Here is a 22,322-nt window from a genome sequence, read left to right as displayed (position 1 = left end):
TGCCAGTGAGCCACTGCTACATGGTGATACACAGACTAATAGAAATGGGTTAAATTAAGATGTAAGAGTTAGACAATAAGAAGTTAGAGCTAATGGGCCAGGCAGTGATTTAATTAATACAATTTCTGTGTGGTTATTTCAGTTCTGGGCAGCCGGGACAAATAAATGGCCTCCTTGCAACAAACCTATGCCAGCAGGCCCAATTGCAATGTTATATATAGTTAATATAATCTATAATACAAACATGTTAATACATATGGATATATAAAGTGTGTATTCCTGGGTAAGTTTGTGTATACCGTGTGTGCCAGATACCCCCAGAGGCCAGGAGCAGTTGTGAACTGCTCTGCAGGCACCGGGAACTGAGCTCAGATCTTCTGCAAGAGCCCTAAGCACTGTTATCCATCTCTAACCCCTGATGGTTGATTTTGATTGACAGGCTGATTGAACAGACCAAGGAGGGAATCCCCATCCTGCACAGGGAAGCCCACCTCATAAGCAGGAGATTCGGGTACGACAAGAGCGAATACCAGCTAATCCAGGCTCTCTCCTCCCTCCCGGCCTCCATGAGGTAAGCTGTCCTGCCCACACCCTTCCACCTTGATGTGTTAACATCTCTGAAAACTCGTCCACATAAATCCTTCCTCCTCTGTTTTACTTGGGCATTTTGGTCACAGTGTGGTTGTGTTCAATCCCAGCACTCGGGAGGGAGGCAGAGGCAGGCCTCTGTGATTTCTGAGATATCTGTGAGTTCAAGGTCAGCCTGGTCTACAGAGTGAGTTCCAGGACAGCTAGGGCTACACAGAGAGACCCTGTCTCGAAAAACAAACAACAAACAACAAATGGAACAATCTGACTAACACAGGCTCCAACATCAGCACCATGGAAAGCCCCCAACTCTGCCATCCTGGAAGACTTGAAGACCGTCTCTTTCTAGCACTAACTGACTGCCACAGAGGGCTCTGTGTCCGTCCACACCACCTTCACTTCTGCTCTCTGCCCAGCTGTAGGGTCACCCTTCACACCACAGTCTAAATTAGCATTGAACACAACATGAATGGAGTCCTTATGCAAAGGACTGGTGTTTCTAGTCTTGCCCAAGTGCCTGCCGCCAGCTGTGGACAATGAGCCTTCCTTTCTTCTGCTGAACAGTGAGGACTGAGCTGGCCCAGGAAGAATCTATAAGGATTCCTCGAGTCTAAGGGTCAGGAAGGGCAAGGCCTCATGAACCTAGAAGGAACAGCTGGCCTGGTTTCCCCTCCCACAGCCCTGACTGGGAGAGCCTGGCTGCTTTATCGTTATACGATGCATAGGGGGTAGAGGGATGTCCCGGGAGAACTGAAGACCAAGTGTGTGAATTGCCCAGAGTGGAAATGCGTCTCTGAGGTCCCAGAAAGGTGAGGCAAGGGAGGGCGAGGTGTCCCTGCTGAGCTGTGGGTGGCGCTCGGTGAGTTTGAAGATGGTACAGGTCTATTGTTTAGAAACACTGGGATCTGAGAGTCCCAGCCCGGCTGATTTTGCAATGATATATTGCCAGCTACTTAACAGGATGGATCACTGCAATTACATGTCACTTCTGATATTCACAGTCACAACAAGGATGTGTCAGCCTCACAAGGTTTAGAGGAAATATATACGATGTTCCGCAATGCCGTTAGAAAACGGCTTCGGGGAAACAGACTCCGGAGGATTCCAGTAAAACCCACCTGTTTGAGGAGAGCAGCCAGCTCCATGGAAACAGGAGGGGGCTGGCTCCTCATTTCTGGGAGGATTGTGGATTTCAATACTGCTCTGAGAGGGCAGGGTTCACAGGCTTTATAGTGCTGGGGTACAGGTGTGGGGGGGGAGTCACTGCACTTTGATGGACTGGCCGAGAGTTTCCGGGGTGCTACCACTGTGGCTCACTGGGGGCTCTGTGGATTTGGAGCTCCCAAGGTTCACAACTGGACAAGGGTAGTCTCTGTAGAGACCAGATGAACCTGGCATTGCAGAATGGCCCTCAACACTGTACAAACAGGGCCATGCCCCTGGTACTGTGGAACCCGGAATGAGGGTCACACATGTTTTAGCCAGCATAGCCTTGTCGCTGGAGGATAAACGGGAGCCTCAGAGTCGGACAGACCCACGGATACTGCGACTTTGGCTCTGTAGGTTTGGAGCTGAGAAAGCATGGGTAAGCTGGTGAGCAGCTTGTACTCTGGAGAAAGACTTCCAGCTCCATGGAGCGCCCTCAAGCCTACCTGGACACCCGCACTGAAGGCAGTACCACGGGCTGCTGGAGATGGACACCCCACAGCAGGTGGACTCCAGGAAGCCCTTCTGACTCCTCCTCCTTCGGGAGGCCCGAGACTCACAGCCACCTTTGTCCTCTGAGTGACACCCAGGTAAGTTTATTTCTCCACTAACCCTCTGGGACAGGGCCATGGTTCTCCCACATGCCCTAGGGGCCATCTAAGGAAATGCTCAAGACTCTGTCTTGATCCCCAGATTGTATACTCCTGGATGCAGAGCCTACCCAGTCTTCCTTCAGTCGCATTTCCTTGTATCCCTCACCCTCCTCAGAATGCTGGACCTTGTGGGGTCCCTGTACAGACAGCCACACACGGGTCTCTTTCCCCAGCTGGCAAGCCCAGCAACCCAGATGGGGTGATTGTGTCCCAGGACAGGTTAGAAGCCTGATCCTAACCTTGGCAACAAGGAATACGGGCAGTGTCCAGTACAGGCCTGAGTCTACAGAGACACAAAGAGTAGCTCCTCTTCCAGGGCTGGGCTTTCCAACAGCCCTGTATACCCTCCCTGACCCCAGGACCCCAACCTCGAGCGATAAAGAGGGTATGGAGGCAGAAGGAACCCCCCAACAGCCTGTGGGTGTGCAGCCCCTTGTCAGAGAAGTTACAGGATACCTCCTCATACACAGCCCAGATGTTAAGGACTATTCTTGTACACTGTGTGAAGTAGCCACTGTGATTAGCTTAATATAAAGCTAACTGACCAACAGCTAAGCAGGATTTTCAGGGCCAAGCTAATGCTGAGAAGAAGAGCAAGGTCGAGAGGAGACACCAGGCGCCTTAGAGGAAGTACCAGAATAAAGGTAACCGAACCACGTAAAACAATGCAGATTGAAAGAAATGGATTTAAGTTTAAAACGGATTTAGTTTAAGTTGTAATTTAGTAACAAGCCTAAGTTATGGCCGAGCTTTTAAAATTAGTAAGTCTCTGTGTTATTACTAGGAAGCCTGTGGTCCCAACAAAAACATTCAACTATACCCAGAATCTCTGATTCCCTAAGCCCGAAACAGAAGCCCTGACCCCTGCCCTTCCCTGTTGGAGTTACGCTGGAAAACGGTACCCTCCGTATGCATCCACCGCAGCCCGAAACCCCAGACACTGCTCTCCCTATTCTCCTCATCCTCCCACACATCAGGCCATCAGCTCTGCACAGGCACAACAACTGGGAACTGTAGCCGGTACCTGTTACAGTTTAACCTGGAAAGTCCTCCACCGGCTCATGTTCTGGACACACTATCCCCAGTTAGCCGCACTGTTTTGAAGGCTGTCCAGTTTTTAGGAGGTGGGTCTGGGTTTGGATGCAGGTCCCGAGGGGCAGAGCGTTGGAGGAAACATGCTTCTCTCTTACTCCTGGTCTACTATGAGGTGAGCAGTTACTGCCTGGACCTCCCACTGCTAGAGACAGAGGCATTCTAGCACTCCGCCCTCAATCACTATTGACCAGGAGCCAAAACAAGCCCTCCCTCCTTAAGTTGTGTCTGCCAGGCATTTGCAGCAGCAACACAGACATAACTAATACAGGGATTGGAGAGATGGCTCAGTTTAAGAGCGCTGGCTGCCGGTACAGAGGACCAGAGTTCCATTCTCAGCACCCATACTGGGCAGCTCGCAACCAGCTGCAACTCCAGTCCTAAAGGATCTGGCACTCTCCTCTGGCAGCTGTGAGCATCTGCATGCAGGTGGTGTGTGTACAGATGACCGTGTGTGTGTGTGTGTGTGTGTGTGTGTGTGTGTGTGTGTATGTGCGCGCACACACACATACACACACAAACTATTTTAAAAACCAGCCTTTCTCAAGGCAGACATGGTGGTACATGTCTTTAATGACAGCACTCAGTAGCAGGCTGATCTCTGTGAGCTCAAAGCCAGCCTGGTCTACAGACTGAGTTGCAGGACAGCCAGAGCTACATAGTTAAGATTCTATGTCTCAAAAAAAAAACAAACAAATAAAAAAAGGCACAAAACAAAACAAAAATCAGCCTTTGTTTCCTGTTTGACCCAACATTGGTAAAAACCACCATCCTGGACTAAGGCTCAACAATGGCACAAGTAACTACTTTGTATCCCTGAATCCTTTCTTCTCCTATTGCCTGCCCTAGACCTGTGGTCCATCTGCTGAATCTGCCATCCTCAACTGTCCCGCTTAAGTATGTCTTGTTACCTTCATACTCCCGATCTCAGGAAGCCACTAGAATGAGCTTTCTCTTCAGTAAAAGACCTATTTGTATTTGTGTGAATGTATATGTGTGTATGTGTGTGTATTTATGCACACATGCATGAAGGCATCCCCAGAGGCTGGAGAGTACTCGATCAGGCCTGACATGGCCTGACATGGATATTGGGAACTGAACTCGGGTCCTCTGCAAGAGCAGCAAGTACCCTTAACCACTGAGCCTTCTCTGCAATCCTAGAATGAGTTTTCGAATGTTCCACACTTTGGCCCAGAGGCTCCAGTTTCCCATGCCCTGAGGCAAAGGCTGGCTCCTCCCCACTGTGTCTCAAGGAGGGTAGCTGGGCCTGGGGCCTGGATGATTCTTCAACCTCAAGTGACATTCTCCCTTGCCCCAGCCACTCAGAGTTTCTCACAGGTCACACTCTCTCTGGCCTCCAAATCTTTATCAACACTGGGCAGTGCTTTGGGCCTGGGTCTTGGTGATGCCAGTGGCCTGTGTGTGAGGGAGAGGGGGTAAGGCGGTAATGGAGGGGACGGGGCGGGGGCAGATGCTTACAAGCACAGGCCAGCTCTGAGGCCTGGAAACTGTGTGGCGTTGGGCATGGTTCTTCACCTCTCCGACCTCATTGGTCTCACCATGGACTTCCATAGAGTCAAAGGCATCTAAGATGCCTGTGATAGTGTCCGCCACATGGCCAGAGCCTGGCAGTGTTTGGTCATCGTTCCTGTTTCTGAGCTACTTAGCGAGCATTCCGTGCACGAAACAATGGTTATAAAAACCATACTGTGGTGTGGCGGTGAACACCTAAAATCCCAGCATTTGGGAGACTGAGGCAGCAGGATCTAGGTCAAGGCCAGCCTGGGTTACTAGCAAGCTCCAGACCAACTAGCCTTGGCTACACAGAGAGACCCATTCTCAAAACAAAACTAAGTATTTGCTCAGCATGAGACTTTTCACGTGGTGAATGCCCTATCGACATTGGTGATTTTTGCTCTAAAATGCTTTTTCTCAGTAATGCGGTCCAAGGGTATCATACAGACCGAGAAGCCATCAGTGGCTGTCCCTTTGTCTAAACCAGGGATCCTGGAAAAAAAAAACAGGGCTGCCACTATGCTACCTCAATCACGGATACTCCACTCTGGGAAAGAGCAGAGAGCCCTGAAATCCAGGGAGAGCCTAATTTAGGGAAAGCCACTGTGCAAAAGTCAGACAGTAAAGAACATGGGCTGGCAGGATGGCTCAGTGGGTAAAGGTGACTGCTGCTAACTCTAATGACCTGAGTTCAATCCCCGGCCCTGAAAGATGTGCTCAAACCTCTACAGAGACCCCATGCCATAATGTCCCCACAAGTAGATAGATAGATAGATAGATAGATAGATAGATAGATAGATAGATAGATAGACAGACAGATGATAGATAGATGTAATTTAAAAGATTTTTTAAAGATTATATAAAGTACATAAACATACTCTGTCTGAGAAGATCAGTTTCCTTTCTCCCTCTCTCCCTTCTTTTTTGAGACAAGGTCTTGTTCTGTACTTTAGGCTGGTCTTGAACTCAGTACTCTCGATCCTCTTGCCTCAGTCTCCCTAGTGCTGGAATGACAGCCATGCACTGCCAAGTCTAACACTATTTGTTTTTATTACATCAATCAAGCCATCGATCCAACATTCAGTTCAGCTTCATGGGCGGCTGGTAACAACTCACCTGGCCCCATGAAGACGGACTCTGCCTTGTAAAAGCGAGGAAGAAGGAATGACAGGATGAGGGTGAGAGGCCCCGGTGTGACCCCTGAGTAAAGGGCAGATGGAGGCGTGACCACCGGCATGGACGTCACAAGAGAGCCGGAGGGCATGAGCTGCCTGACAGATCACGGAGCCACGTGTGAATTCCTGTCGGTTTTGATAAAAAGCAAAGCGGGGCCAGACTGAATCTACGTGTGCTCACTGGGCAAGATTTTCCTAACTGTATGCAGAATACGAGGAACAAAGGAGAAATAGGTGCAATCAATTGAAATGGGTACATTTTATATGAGCCATGACCCAGCCAGCATCCTGAGAAAAATAGGAAAAGAGAGAAACTTAGATGTGGAGAGAGATTTAAAGTGTTCATAAGGCAATTGCGACGTGTGACTGCAACTAGGTATTGGACAGACGCTGGAGATACACATGTCTATATTTATGAGACAATTAAGTCTCAACACTGACTAGACATTCAAGTCCTTGTTTGTTTTGCTGCAGGGACTTGCTACGTAGCCCAGGCTCACCTCAAACTTTGGATTTTCCAGTCTCAGCTTCTCACGGATTGCCTACTTAGCTGTGGGACAATTTTAAGGAAATCTAAGATGGTTGGTAGTAATGTTAAAAACATCAATTCTTATCATTCGAACGGAGAAACACTGAAATATTTATGTGTGAATTGGCTCAATATCTGGTGTGGATTTTAAAAATCAGACCTGGGGAGAGAAGCCTGGAGGGAGTGATGGGGCCGACCTAGTCAGGTTGGAGTGCTGGGGGCAGGGGGCAGGCTCCGGGGGCCATGCTACCGTTCTAATCTCCATTCCCTATAACACTCAGTTCACAGAGAAAGGCAGCTACTGAAATTGTCTGCCCAAGCGAATGCAGACGCTGCCTTCTGAAGACCCCGGAGCCCTTGTGCCGAGTCCATTATCGCCAGTTCTGGCCTTTTATGAGGAGAAAGTGTGGATCTTGTGTCAATAAATGAGTTTCTGGGTGGGCTGTGTGGCTCAGTGGTAGAGCACTTTGCTTTAGGTCCTGGGTTCAAACCCTAACACTGTAATAATAATAATAATAATAATAATAATAATAATAATAGTTATAACTCTCCGTAGCTGGGTAATTTCGGCAAGCATGGGAGAAGCTATAGAAGGAGGCTGTGAATGTAAGGCCAGCCTGAACTACATGGCGAACATGGTCACAAAAATAAAGGAAGCCAAAGAACAGCAATAAACCCCACAGAAGGGAGCATACTGGAGGCAGAAGCTCTGGCCTCAGGACTGGTAATTTTGCAGACTGGATAATAATCATAATTAGATAGGTAGAATTTTCCAGTAAACAAGAAAATCTAATCTGAGAATGCAGGTTGGCTAGTGGGTACCTATCTGTTATAGTCTGGATCTACGATGTTACCCACAGGCGCATCTTGAATGCTGGGTCCCCAGCTTACGGTCCATTTTGAAGGTCTTGGGAGCTGTAGACGATGTGGCTGGCCAGAGGAAGTGTGTCACCGGGAACGGAATCTTAGCAGGAATACCCCCGTCCAGTTTCAGTCCCTGCTCTCCGCTTCCTGTCTCTCAGCATATGAAGGGTCTCTGCCTGGAGCTCTGCCTGCAAGGTTTCTCCCACCCCACCGTGATGGACGGAAAGCAGGAGCTGAAGCGGTTGTTTCTGTCATGTATTTAGTTCTGTTTCAAAGGGGCTAACATAAAACAGAACACTCTCTTTTTTAAAAAATTTATTATTTATTAATTATACAGTGTTCTGCCTGTGTGCCTGTCTGCAGGCCAGAAGAGGGCACCAGATCTCATCACAGCTGGTTGTGAGCCACCACGTGGTTGCTGGGAATTGAACTCAGGACCCTTGAAAGAGCAGGCAGTGCTCTTAACCACTGAGCCATGTCTCCAGCCCCAGAACACTCTTTAAAAAAGAAAACACAGCTCGCCTTTACCAAAGCTGGTAATTCTGTAAGATTCTTTTAAATGCCCCGTTAGGTTGAAGGGGCGAGCTGGTCCCAGAAGATGTGTCCTAGCTAACTGTATCTGTCAACTCGATACAAACCTAGTCACCTGCCAAGAGAGAACCCTAACTGAAGACTTGTTCCACCAGATTAGCCTGTGACCATTGTCTGTAAGGCATTTTCTTAAATGTTAATTGATGTAGGCGGGTCCAGCCCACTCTGGGCGGTGCCATCTCTAGGCTGGTAGGCCATAGAGAAAGTTGGCTAAAGTAAGGGAGAGTGCCAGCAAGCAGCATTCCTCCGTGGTCTCTGCCTTGAAATTCTTGCTTAACTTACCTCAGAGATAGATCGTGACCTGGGAGTTATATGATGAAATCAACCCTTTGCACCCCAACATGGCTCCCTTCGCACCCCGACATTGTGCTCATCACAGCAACAGAAAGCAACCTACAACAACGTGCTTTCAACATCTAGTAACTGCGCCAGTGAGATCCGATCCGTGTCCGACCCCAAGAACCACAAACACATAAGAACTCCATTTCCCTTTCTCAAGCTGGGTTCCTGATGCTTGACTCCACAGAACTCACGCCTTAAGTCTCAGCAAAGTTTCTACCACGGTGTGGAACAGTGTTCTAGTCCCTCTGGAGTTCCTGCCGACAGGATAGCCTGCTAGCCTAGGGTGCCTTCGGACGGAAACTCCCAGGCTGGGTCAGGGGCCCTGGGGGCCACCCGCCACGCAACTGAGCGCATACACGTGGTAAGCACTGGTTTCCAACAGATAAATGTAATCAAGGTTTATATGCTCCGAGACGCCAACAGGATGGGGTTGTTTCACTTGAAGGATCAGAAGAAAATTGTAACTAATGTTGTGGAAAATTACTTTGATATTGCTTTCTTGGTACCGAATCACAATTAGGCTGCTGTGAGAAGTACAGGGAAGGAATAAATGAATAGTAACAAATCAACACAAACAGCTCATGTCAGGACCACTTCGCTCAGGGAGAGTAACGTAAGCATTACTTAAAGTTTTATGACTGCGCTTGGTGTGATTTCCGCAGACCGTCAGGGGTGCCCAGCACATAGTGCATCGTGAGGGCGGCCAGCCTGCATCGGCCAATAGGAAGGCTGTCACAGTGAAGACCCGCCCATGCTCCTCGTCTGGCTCTGCGCACCACAGCAGATGCGCATCCCGAGTGTCATGTGACCCATCACACCCTGCTAGTGTGAGCCTCAAGCGCCCTCCAACGTGCCGTGCTGTTCTGTCCCAGAGCTCCCAGCTGTACTGTGGCTCCCACCCACCTGTAATCCACACATCTGTGCACTTGAGCAGCTGTTTCAGAGCAAAGCAAGCTTGAAGGAGGGGCGGGAATCCAGTGCCTGTGAAATTAAGGGTTCCGCTCTGCCACCTGACTATTGGCATGGCAGGGCATACCCTAGGACCATCAAAGCGGAAGTTCACCTCACGAGAGGTCACCTGTCCCAGGAACGAACCACAGAGGGACCCATACCCTGGCCCAGATGGAGATCATACACACACTTATGCTTTTTCTCCCTGGTCCCTCCCACACACTGCAGACATCAGATACCTGAACATCCTGCCTGTGTGTGTACCACAAGCACACACAAAGGCGTTCCCCAGAAGCCTCTAGCACCATTCATCCGAGAGTCTTCAAGCTCCCTGCTTTCCTTTTGCACAGGACTACAAAGAGTCGCAGGGACCCATTTCCTTCTGTCCTGTCCCGCGGGACCCAGCTGTGCTGACTCAGTGTCACTAGCTATTCTAAGGCTCTTGAGAGGCTACAAAGTCCCCAGAGGAGCCAGCTCAGTCACGCACACTTGCATCCTCAGAGGCTGGGGAGCAGCCAGACCCATTTTTTGACAGCCGCCAGCTGGAGGGGCTGACCCAGGAATGTGTCAGCACACTGGCTTGCCCGCTGTTTCCAGGGCCTGCAACTGAACCTGTTTCTCGCTCCCCGCCTGTGATGAAAGGCATAACTGATCAGCCTCCCCCACGCAGGGCTTCTGGCAGCTGCTGCCAGGTCCAGATAGGCTCTGGCCTCTATGTGTTTCTTCCATCCCTCTTGACGCCCCGCCCTATAGCCTTCAATCTGGGCTCAAGGCCACTGTATAGTGGTTCAAGGTTCCAGTTTACAGAAGCAAAACAATGAGGTGGTACAAAGAAAGGGGGCCAGAGCTGGGGAGAGCTGAGGGGAGAGCTCCCAGCTGGAGAGCAGGCATGCATCCGTCCTGTGTGAGGCTGCAGGCAGGAGTGTCACAGGAAGCCATCTGCCGAAACCTCTGACCTCCGCATCTCTTTATCCTGGGGGGGTGGGGGGAGAAGTAGTGTGTCCCAGGGGAGAAAGCACATCTCTGGGAGTCTTCACAAAGGACCCCTGCGAGTGCTGTGGTCTGAAAGCCCAGGCTTCCTTTTCCTTCAAAGCAGATTAACCTCCGGCCTCAGCCTCATGCCTGTGACTGCCAGCTTCGTCATATCTAGCACCAGGAGCCCCAGAGACCTCCTCATTCCATGTTCCGTCTGCCCTAAGTGTTCTGCTCCACACCTTCCTCTCACTGTCTGTACCCCACCACCCCCAGCAGACAGACAGTGACTGCTCTAATGGGTCACAGAGAGAATGGGGGTGTGGTAGGAGCGGGTCTCAGACTCACAAAGCCAGGATGCCCTTAAGTTTCTGTCCCAAGTCAGAGGGTCCAGATTCAAAGGGGACCTCAGGGCTCGATAGGGAAACTGAGTCACACTCTGGATATGTGAGTTCAAGAAGATGACGATGGCCGGGAAGACGGGTGGCTCAGCAGAACAGGTGTTTACCCCCATGCCTGAGTCCAGTCCCCAGAAACTACATGATGGAAGGGAAGAATCAGCTCCTAAAGGTTGTCCTCAAACCTCCACATGCATGCCCGTCGCCGCCCAATAAACAAATTAATTCATTGATGTAACACTTCCCTCCCCCCCACGGAAATTTTACTGCATAGCCCTAGCGGACCTGGAACTTGCTACGTAGACCAGACTGGCCTCAAACTCACAGAGATTCACCTGCCTCTGCCTCTCAAGAGCTGGGATCAAAGGCGTGCTCCACCACACCCTGCTACAATAAAAAAATTTCAAAAGAAGATTGGTGGTGCAGGCCTGTAAGCCTAGCTACTCAGGAGGATAATGTAGGTTCACGAGTTCAAGGCCAGACTTTGTCTCAAAATAAAAACAATACAAAATGATCAGGGCACAAGGCCCTGGGTTCAATTTCCAGGAACATCTTTGAAAAATAGATATTTATCCCCTGGTGTCCCAAACAATGTGGAAGATGCCCCAAGAGTTGGCAGAATTATCTGTACATCTGAGATTCACTGAAGACCGCAAACCAGATGGGCAGCCTTTCCACTCCACTCCCCCACCTCAGCTCAACAGCTAGGGAAGCCATAACCTTGAAACTGGTGGCCTGCGTTCAGAAAGCCACTCCCACACGGACACCAGCACCTGTTAGGGGAAATACAGGGCCCCTTCTCTGTTTACCAGGACCATTGTTCCCCAAGGCCAACACACCAGGACCACCATGAAGGTCTGTACGAGGCCTGGCAACGGTAGCCAGCAACTTCAGGGCTCACCTGGAACCTGCTGAGGGGTGAGCTCTACAGGGTCCTGTAGGCTGATGAAGAGGAGGAGGCCGGCAGCTCCAAACAGCAGGATGGATGAGAACATGCAGGCTAGCCGCATTGTTCCAAGTCGTGGGGTCATCCGGGGCACGCTCCGGGGTCACCTCTCGGGTGTAAAAGGCACGTTCTCCCCTCATTATCTGCACCAGACATCCATCAGGCTGGGGTCTACAAGACGGAAGGGAAGAAGTACGTTTCAGTGCCGGGATACCTGGGCAGGTTACGGCCCCTATCACTGCAGCGACAACAGGGCAGCCTCTGGGTTCCCCTAACCCACCCTGGAGCTCTCTGTCTCCTTCCCTCTCTCCCTCCCTTTGGAAGGGGACTCACTATGCAGTCCAGAGTGGTTCCAAACTCATAATCCCCTCAATCTCCTGGGTGTTGGGATTACAGACATGCACGGCCATGCCTGCCCATCTTTTGAAGCCCACAGAGGCTGAATGGGGTCCTGTTGCTGCCTGCACCCTCCAAGGGTCTCCTGTCTGAACCTGCTGTAGAGCCACAGAGAGACACACGATCTCTGGTTGCTGCCTGGGGACATCTAAGGGTGGTGAGAACTTTGACAGTCAAAGGTGGTAACCAGTGACAACCACTTGCCCTGCCCAGCTCTGTGATCCCCTCAGGAAATACTGTTCCCTTCAGAGGTGGCTCACAGCCCTCCATCCCTGCGTGCTCCTCTGGCATCTGCAGACTCAGGGTAAGTACAGGTGAGTTGTTCACCTTGGGTCTATCAGAAGAGCAGAAGAAAGCCTTCCACTGAGTACAAGTGAATGGCCCTGAATTGGATCAGATTGCGGATCAAGACAGACACACCCCAGGACTGGAGAGATGGCTCAGTGTTTAAGAACATTGGCTGCTTTCCCAGAGGACCTGGGTTCAGTTCCCAGTATTCACATGGCAGCTCCCAACCATTCGTTCCAGGAGTTATGACGCCATCTTCTGGCATCTATGGGCATTGCATGCACATGATACACAGACATACACAAAAGCTAAACATTCATACCCATAAAATAATACAACAATTTTTGGGTTTCTTTATTCCTTTTCTTATCCTTTCTTTCTTTCTTTCTTTCTTTCTTTCTTTCTTCCTTCCTTCCTTCCTTTCTTTCCTTCTTTCTTTCTTTTTTCTTCTTCTTCTTTTTGAGACAGGATTTCTCTATGTAGCTTTGCTGTCCTGGGACTCACTTTGAAGACCAGGCTGGCCTCGAACTCACAGAGATTCACCGGCCTCTGCCTCCCAAGTGCTGGGATTAAAGGTGCACACCACTACCACCCAATACAACATTTTCTTTAACAGTCAGGTACACCTCACCACAGGGTTTGAGACTGAGATGTCCCCAACAGAGTCATGCCTTTGAACACCTACTCACCGATTATTGGTGCTATTTCGAAAGGTTGTGGAGCCTAAGCCAAGACTGTGTGGGCCAGGCGGAAGTAAGAAGACAGAGGAAGTTCCCAAGACACCTGCTGCAGGCCTAGGCACGTAGATCTCTCACACACACACAATATTCTACCCACACCACTGCAGGGGCTCATATCCCACCAGGTATTTGGACAAATGGCCTCAGAGTGCTAATCACCTTTCCCATTGCTGTGATAAAATACTTCAGAGAAGCAAACTCAAGAGAGAAGAGCTTGGGCTGGAGAGATGGCTCAGAGGTTAAGAGCACTGGCTGTTCTTTCAGAGGACCAGGGTTTGATCCCAGAATCCACGTGGCAGTTCACAACCATCTTTAACTCCTGTTCCAGTGCCCTCTTCTGGCCTCCATAGGTACTGCATGCATATGGTGCACAGACACAAGCAGGCAAAACACCCACACACGTAAAAGGTAATTAAAAGGACAGAAGGCATAGAGGGGAAGTTTTATGTTGGCTCTTCATTTCAGAGGGTTTGATAGAGCACTGTAAGGAAGGTGTGGTGGACCTTCAGGTCTATTAGTGTATGGGAGGATGCTGGCCTCATACATTGGCCAGGCCAGGAAGCCTGAAACAGAGCTAGGCTATATTAACGGCCTGTCCATAAACCAAAGGATACCTTTTATTTCCACCTAAGGAGCCTGCAAAGATCTTACCCACCCCAGTTCAAGACAGTGCCAAAGGACGTTGATGCCACCCAAGGCCACAGGACCCAGCACACACCGCTGTCTCTCTGTGTACAGCCTTCAGACCCTTAAGCAGAAAGCGAAACTTATAAAGTCCGTCCCTGCCCTTTTCTGTGCCCAGGAAAGAATTCCCAAGGACTAGATTGATTCTCAGAAAAGCTTAGGAACCGAGGAGTATAAATTCCAGGCTTGGGTTTCTCCACTCTGCAGTCTCTGTAATTATTTTTTCACTCAGTTAACTTTAATTAACCTGCCGCAGGCCTCTCCGCGCCTGGTGCCGGGCTCCCTGGACTGCGGAGCAGGTGGTTCCCACGACCTCCCAGCTTTCATGTTTAGGAAGCAGAAACGAGCAGGGCTTAGTTTATCGGTAGCGCCTGCTCTGGGGTTTTTGAGCAGACCACGACCTCTGTGCAACAACCTTGCCCTAAAAAAGAGACTTCTGCTGCCTATCACCCATGTGATGTGCCATAAGGAATCCTGCCTTGTTCACAGTATGCCCAGACGGAGAATCACAGATCCCCAAGCCTCAGACCTGGATACAGCTGGGGCTCCCTGTAGTAGAACTGTTCTGAGTGTCCAATCAGTGTCTTACAGAGCCAGAGACGTAACTTTTAAATTTCACGACTTCCTAAAAGATGAAGTCACTTTCCACAGAGACACCTAGAGCATGCTCTGGTGTCCTTTCTCCCAGAAGGGCCTGAAGAGCCAGGTTCATCGCTGTCGGTCTCCAGATGCTGGGAGAGTGTGAGTGACCAAGAAGGGATGAGTTGGGCTCTTCCCTCTCACACTCAGAAGATGCTTGTATCCTGTCTTCATCTTTGCATGCTCAGGCACTACACCCACCCAACCCGCCAAGAGCAGTTGTCATAGCCCCCCCGAAGAAACAAAACAGTCCTAGAAAGCAGCTGGTTGGGTGGAAATGACTTTCTGCAGCCGCACAGCAGAGGACAGACTCTCGCAGGGGAGAGGTAACGGAGGCAGTTGACACCTTTCTAGGCAAACTGACACCCTCACCCCACCTGTAGACTGGAGCAGGTGCCCTAAGGAGGCACACATGCCCTCACTCCTTCTGGTAAGTATCTACGTCAATGGCTCACTGTCTATGATGTTGGCATGCTTCCTACGACCACGCCAGCCTCCCGAGGAGGACGCCTGAGGCCAATCAGACCAAAAGTTGGTGGTCTCTGACAGGAAAATAATTCCTACAGAGGATGAGGCCCCCCAAAGCTCAGGTCTCAGGGCTTGGTTCCCTGGCGGTGGGACATTGTAGACACATTGGAAGAGGGGACCTAGCTGAAGGAAGTGGGGAACTGGAAGTGGGTCTTTAGGAATACCTTGCCCTTGGCTGTCACCTCCTCTTCCCTTCCTCCTTCCTTTCTCTCCCCTTCCTGTTTGTCACAAGATCAAGACCCTCCTCCCCCACGTGCGCTCACTGCCACGTCTATCCCAGCTCACAGGAAAAAGCCAGTAGAGACTGAACTCTCTGAAACCAGCAGCCGAGACAAACTTGTCCGCCTTTATATTGTCTGTTGGGCATCGTCAGGCGACAACAACAACCCAACCAATACAGAGGAAGAATAAAGAAGAGAGAAAGGACAAATTACGCTCAGCACACCGAGACACCTGCAAAGATGGCTAATAAGGTCCCACGGGGTCACCGCCAAGTCTATATGATGGACAAAGAAAGGGATTCGGAATCCCCTGTGATCGCTGCCTTGCTTGTTTCCAGTCTGGCATTGTTAGATGTGACTCCAGAAAGCTGCCTTATCCCTTCTCTTCCCCCATCTGTCACATGGCCACCATTACAACCACCGCAAGCTTCTGTCAACAACTAAAGGGGTTCTGCCATTGTACCCCAAATCTGCTCACACCAAATCCATTCATGGAGACAGGCTGGGGCTGCTCGTGGCCTTGGGACCCAGGAGAGGAAGCAGGAGACTGAGCTGTATCTTTGCTGCTTCAAAGACCCTTGAGAGCACACAGCACCTGCCAGCATCACGTGGCTTCCCCACCAGCTCCTAAGCCCCATCCCCAGCCTTTCCTCCTGGGATCCTGCTCTCCATGTTTGCTCTCACTAGGGACTAAGGGTCAGCCAACTCCTGGCTTCATGCAAATGAGAACCAGAAGGCCAGCTGCCTAGCTTCCCAAGGAAGTGGCTTGCAATCTGACTACATCAGTAATGTCCTAGAAGGGGACCGACATCCTGGAATCTACAAGGCCCCTCTTCCCACAGAGCCCCAAGAATGCATGTTCCAGAGGACACATCTCTGAGCCTCCCCCCCCCCGTATCCCCCCCAGGGTTCTTTGGTCACACATATTTTCAAGACAACAGGGAGGTGCTGGCCCAAAGGTCATTTGTCTCCCCCTTCTTTGAGTCCAGCTGTTGCCTTGGGCCTCCATATAACAATGTGTCACGGGCCATGGCCTGGCTGCCCCAGGCCATGAAAATACATTTGCAAGACCTCAGCTGCCCCCTGGGACTCCCCTGTCCTCACCACATACATCACACTCTGCCTTGGTGACAAGGGCAAGTGTCCCTTGTCTCCCTGCATCCCTTTCCAAAACCAACAGACAAGAAGAAAATTCAAATTATTGGCAATGAAGAAGAGGTTGCAGGGGGCTTGGTTAAGGCATGAAAAATAAAACAGCCTGGTTGAGTATTTGGCCCTGCTCAAAATTACAAAGCCTTCTAGTGGTTTCTTTCCCCCAAGGCCTGGTCACCGACTTTTACTTTAAGAAAGAAAAGATCCAATTAATGTTACACCTCCCGGGACGCAGGGCAAGGCTGAAGATTTCTCCCATCTCCTTATTTATTTGATTAAAAAAAAATGTCTCTTTGGGGAAATTGACTTTAGGGTATAAGCAAGGACTTGAGAATTCAGCCAAATCACACGCACCTCCAGTGGCGACATCTGGACACATGGAAGACTCCAAGGACACGCCTGGCTGTGGCTGCTCCGCGGCCGGGATGTTGCTCTCAGCCACTCAGAGGACCCCCCTCTGGCTGTTGGGTCCTCTGGCTGTTGAGACCCACCCGCACATCTCACACCAGACAGCTTGGATACACCCACGTGGTCAGCGGGCCCCAGGCCCTGGAAAGTTCTCTGTCCCGGTGTGTCCTTTTCACACGGGCAGGAGCGAACAATGCGGTCCCTCCCAGCTGAGGGCTACGGGAGATGCTGTTCGTCGGGAGACAGGCTGCTATGGCAACTTGAGGAGAATGGAGCCAGGCACTGCCGTCACCTTGAATCCGGCACCGTGCCTTCTGCGGCAGTGGCAGAGCGGACCTGGCACCTGGCTCTTCCCACTCCTGCAGCTGGGCACAGGTAGCAGACCCTCGGTTCCCCTCCTCGGCCTCCTGGCCTTGGATGCTCATCTGCTCCCCCTCGATCGGAGGGAGCCCACGGCCCAGTCCCCCAAGAGCACCACCTCCATTTGTTATTTGTCAGACTAATTCTTCCTTGTGTGCGTGGCTCCCGCTTACTTCTGAGATGGGGCTCTTCCTTGATTTCAGCTCATTAAAATCCTGCAGCTAATTAAAACCTGCTCTAACAGCGGCGGCGGCAGTGGCAGCGGCTGCAAACTCTGGGACTCGTCCCTCCAGTTTTATGCGTAGGCATAAAGTTGCAGCGCTCAGTGAAGAAGACGGATGGCTGGAAGGGCTCAGACTCTGAAGCAGGGCTGCAAGCTCCAAATTGCTCTAGCCCTCCTCCACCAACTGGGCCTCAGGGGATGCAGTCCTGAAATTCCCAAGGCCAAGCTTCATGGAACCCAGCACAGATGTTGGGCACCATGGTTGGATAGGGGAGAGGTATCGATTATGGGTATCTAGGTAGAGACCTAGAGCCCACCGTCCTAGGTCTGTTATACGGTCAGGTTCCCTCTGATCTACCCTATGCAGAAGCTTCTACAGGTCAGAGAAATGGCTCCCTATCGTGGAGGTTACAGTGTAAATTGGGTTCATAGATCCCCGAACTTTGTCCCTGAAGCCCCTGAGAGCACCGCAGTCCAGGCTCACCACCCCCTCCCAGGATAAACACAGAAAGTCTCCCTGAAGGCTGAAGGATTTCAGAAAGCTCATGACTGCCGTGGGCCTGGTCAAAGAAGCAGCACACCACACGTACAGGCTCCGCCTAGTACTTCTCACCTGCTCAGGGAAATTCACACCCATCGGGCAGAGAGCAGAAATCCTAAAGATAGAGCAACTGAGTCCCTCCTTACCCCAACCCTGGCAGATCCCAACACCCCCAAACCCTGAAGCTCTGAGCTTCTGTTGTAGCCTGCTGGGCTCACATGGAGCCATGGGTGCTGGGTGGGACGCTCCTCCCCACTCTCCCTCTTTGCATTCCCCGTGCTGAGGACCAAGCCTGGCACCGGAGTAGTGATCAATAGCAGCTGTGCAAGCGGAATGCGCATGAGTTAATAAATGGAAGTGTTGGGGGCCGTCGGGAGAGAGGCACACCACGAAGCTGGAATTTTAAAAAGGTCATTTCAGGGAGCTATGGGCTTGTTTTGATTGGGTCTGGGCTGGAATCAAGTCCAGCGAAGGCAGCAGGAAAGTCTGGAAGTGAGGATGCCACCAGCGAACCCCATGGAATTGGTTACCTCAAAAAAAAAAAAAAAAAAAAAAAAAAAAAAAAAAACGCCCAAGGCCCACTGCCCATCAGGGTATCACCTGGAATTCTTTCATCCATTCAAGATGGCACAACATGGGGCTTGAAGACTTCGGGTTTTCAAAGGTAAATGTAGGACCTCTCTCTTGTAGTTATGCAAATGTACATGAAAACATTTACATAAAGAGACGCCATAAAATGAATGGCCTCCAATCCCTTTGTATTAGTTACTGTTCTCATTGTTATGACAAAGGACCTGACAGGAGCGACATGGAGAAGGAAGGGTTTTGTCTCACAGTGGAAGGTGAACACAGGAGAGCCATGAAGAAGGAGTGTGAAGCAGCTGGCTGCGGTACCTAGGCAGTCGGGTAGCCGAGAGCCACGGAGTCAGGTTCCTCCCTTTTTGTTCAGCCTGGAACCTTAGCCCGAGGGATGGTGCTGCCCACATTCGGGTGGATCTGGAGGGTGGATCTGTTGCCCTGCTCTGTTCAGTCTCTAAATCCCTTCTTTAGCACTCCCAGAGGTGTGTTTTCATGGGGACCTTAAACCCAGCGAGCCAAACCACCGTACATCCCAACTGTAATACAACGTTAGCAAACCCCTGAACAGACAGACGCACGGCTCATGTGTGTCATTCAAATGTCTATGAAGGGGCTGGTGAGATGGCCTCCAAGCATGACTCTGTGAGTTTGAGCCCTAGGACCCATGTAATAGAAGAGAAGGACGAACTCCTAAAAGTTGTCCTCTGACCTCCTTTACATGCTTGTGTGAGCGTGTGAGCACACACAAAGTACACATACCATTTCTTTGAAATCAACACAAGGGGATCTCTGAAGATATATGTAAAGTGAGCTAGAACAGTCACAAAATACTGAGTTGTCAATTCAGGGAGGGTAGGTGAGACAGAGATCGCCTGGGTCCGGGAGAGGACAGTGGGTACAGAGCTCCAGTCTGGGAAGACAGAAAGGTTGGGAGAGAGATGGCGATGGCTGCAAACCAGTGTGAATTTAGTTAACGCCACTGAACTGCACACTTCAAAATGGCAACAATGGGACCAGAAGGATGGTTCAGCAGAGTGCATGCTGCTCCTGCAGAAGACCTGGGTACCAGCACTCATGTAGGAAGACTCACAACAGCCTGTGACTCCAGTTCAGGGGATCTGACACCCTTTTCTGACTCCCTGGGCACCAGGCACACACGAGATGCACACACATACATGCAGACTATTGTGGCGTGCTCCGTGACCAGCAAGGAAGAACGACCACGAATCAAGGATTCTTCTCTGATCACACTTTATTGGAGCCTCTTGGTTGAAGGGAGAGCGTGGAGCGAGAGAGAATGAAAGTCAAGCGGCAGCTGCTTTTCTAGGGTGGAGGGGCTCGGAGACTGTCCTGATTGGTGAATACCATTCTGCTAGAGACTGGGGCCTCGAGAATGGCCAGGGGCAAGGCTCAGTTATGCAAATGCAGCAAAATCAAAAGGATCTGTTTACCCCCAAGCTGCAGGACAGCCAGCACCATTTCGCAATGGCAATGTCCTGACGGCTCCTTACAGACTATGATAGTTTGAATAGAATAGCCCCCCATGGGCTCTTATGCTTGAATGTTTGGTGCCCAGTTGGTGGAACTATTTGGGAAGGATTAGGAGGTGTGACCTTGTTGGAGGAGGTGTGTCACGGGGCAGTCTTTGAAACTTCAAAAGCCCCAGGACCCCCCCCCCCCCAGCTCACTCTGTTTCCTGCTTGCAGTTTGCGATGTGAGCTCCGAACTGTTCCTGCTGCCATGGTGGACTCTGACCCTCTGGAGCAGTAAGCCCAAATAAAGCTTTCAAAAGATGGTTAAAGCCGTCCATTTTATGGATGCGTGGTTTATATAGTTCTGTTTTTATTGAGCTCAAATGGGGAGTTCACATTCTGGGCCTGGCTTCCCCTCCAGCCAGCTGTGAGACCCTCAAGATTCGAATTTCTCATCTCACAATCCGTCGATGTGATGTGTCCATCAACTGTGGATGAGTTCCCAGCTTGCTAGCAGCTCTGGGGGTGAGACAAATGCCTGGGAACACAGCAAGGCATCTTGTGACTTCCACGCCCATACTGCCACTCTCAGGCTGATGAGCTGCTATCTGCAGAGAGAGTCTATCACCCATGTCTGAGGCCTGTCCTTCACCACGAATCTCAGCCACTTCCATACAAAACCTTCTGGAAGGCTTCTAGGGTCTCACTCAAAAGTTCGACATTACTAAAAAGCACTGTTGCAGAGGCAGTTGGGTTCCCGTGGACCGAGTATGTCCTGCCAAGCTATTTGCCTTCATGCCGGCTCTGTCTTTGACACAGGTGTCCGTGACAACCGCTGTAGTATCAAACTGTAGTGTTAAGCCGTGCACTATATTCTTGAATTCTGCAAAACCAGATTTTTCTACCAGAGGGCTCTCTGGCTGAAAAGAGGCCACCTGGATCTGCTGTGTACCAGGGGAACCATTGTTTTATGTATGCACTACATGGAGCCCAGCCAGGACTGTGCCCTGTTAACTAGAAATCTCTGGGACCTGGACAATGAGCCCGGGTCTCACATTGTAGCTCAGTCTGGTCTAGAACGTGCGATGTTATCCAGGTTGGCTTGGGCGTTGAGATCTTCCTCTGTGCCCCTCCCAAGTGCTGTGATTACAGACGTGCACGACCACACGGACCCTGATGGAAATCGCGTTAAAGCCGACATTTAAACCGAGCTAATGGTTTGGATCATAATGTAGCTACGGCCAGCTTTTTCATTTAAAAATCTTTAATTTTTAAAGAACTTTAAAGGGCAACCTGGGACTGCATTTGGTGATGAAGCGAACTCTATTTTACAGTCTCGTCATGGATATCCTGGCGGTGATGGCATACCGTCATACAACACAAATGTGCATAGTGCTAACTGGTAGGAGAAACAGAGGAAGAACACACGGGACTTCTGGAGGTTGTTCTGGGCGACTGCACGAATGCATAATATCCTAAAAATGATTTTTAATTAAGAAATCATGAACTTAAAGTTAAAAGTCCTCGGGGCCAGAGAAATGGCTCCATGGTTAAGAACACAGGCCGCTCTTGCAGAAGACCTGGGTTCGATTCTTAGCGCCTACATGGTGGCTCACACCATCTGTAGCTCCAGTTCTAGAGGATCCAATGCCCTCTTCTGGCCTCTGCGGGTACTGTAAGTGCCTCCACACATGCAGGCAAACACTCAAGCATATAAAATAAATCCTAAAAGTTTCTGGCCTTTCAGTTCATGCCTATTGGAAATGAACTGTACCACTGTGCCCATAAATAACAGAAAGCTCTTGTCATGGGCCAGCGTCAGCCCTCATTGTGTCAATGAAGCATCTTAAAGTGAGGAGACTATTCCTTTAATAGGAAAATTTGATGTGTTAGCAACTACCGGCCGATCTCTGTGCGTTTTTCAATTGCAAATTGCACTTTAAAAATGCAAACAATTATTAATATTGATTTGGACTAAAACAATATTGAATTTCAATATATCTCCAACTCCTTTATGAATTACCCCGTGGACACATGGCGATTATGACAGAGGAGCATCGGCACGCTCAATCTCTTTTCAGTGAGGATCCTTGAGAAGGGCTGATGGGATGCATGGTAATGAACTTCACAGGTGTGAGACTAGCACCGGCGTCCTTGGCCACAATCACAGGTCTCCCCCCAGCACAGACCTCTGAGTGAGCCCAGAGCTACTTGTCTCACCGGACGTTTCCCCAGCCCATCTTACAAAGCACAGGTTAGGAACACATGC

The 22,322-nt window shown here is 50.3% G+C and overlaps 1 protein-coding gene across 2 annotated transcripts in view; it reads right to left on the bottom strand.

Moving 5' to 3' along the window:
• The window catches only part of Chst8 (carbohydrate sulfotransferase 8), a 142,966-nt gene that overhangs the window by 68,995 nt on the left and 51,649 nt on the right, over positions 1 to 22,322 (bottom strand). For both annotated transcript variants that reach the window (XM_048448770.3, XM_085695365.2), the window contains exon 2: positions 11,778 to 11,993. In XM_048448770.3, coding sequence (XP_048304727.1) covers positions 11,778 to 11,907 — 130 coding nt within the window. In that variant the 5' untranslated portion in view covers positions 11,908 to 11,993. The remainder of the gene's footprint in view (positions 1 to 11,777; positions 11,994 to 22,322) is intronic.

Source organism: Myodes glareolus, chromosome 1, assembly GCF_982192425.1.
Source record: "Myodes glareolus chromosome 1, mMyoGla1.1, whole genome shotgun sequence".
Classification (NCBI taxonomy): Eukaryota; Metazoa; Chordata; class Mammalia; order Rodentia; family Cricetidae; genus Myodes; species Myodes glareolus.
This window is presented reverse-complemented; position numbering and strand designations above follow the sequence as displayed.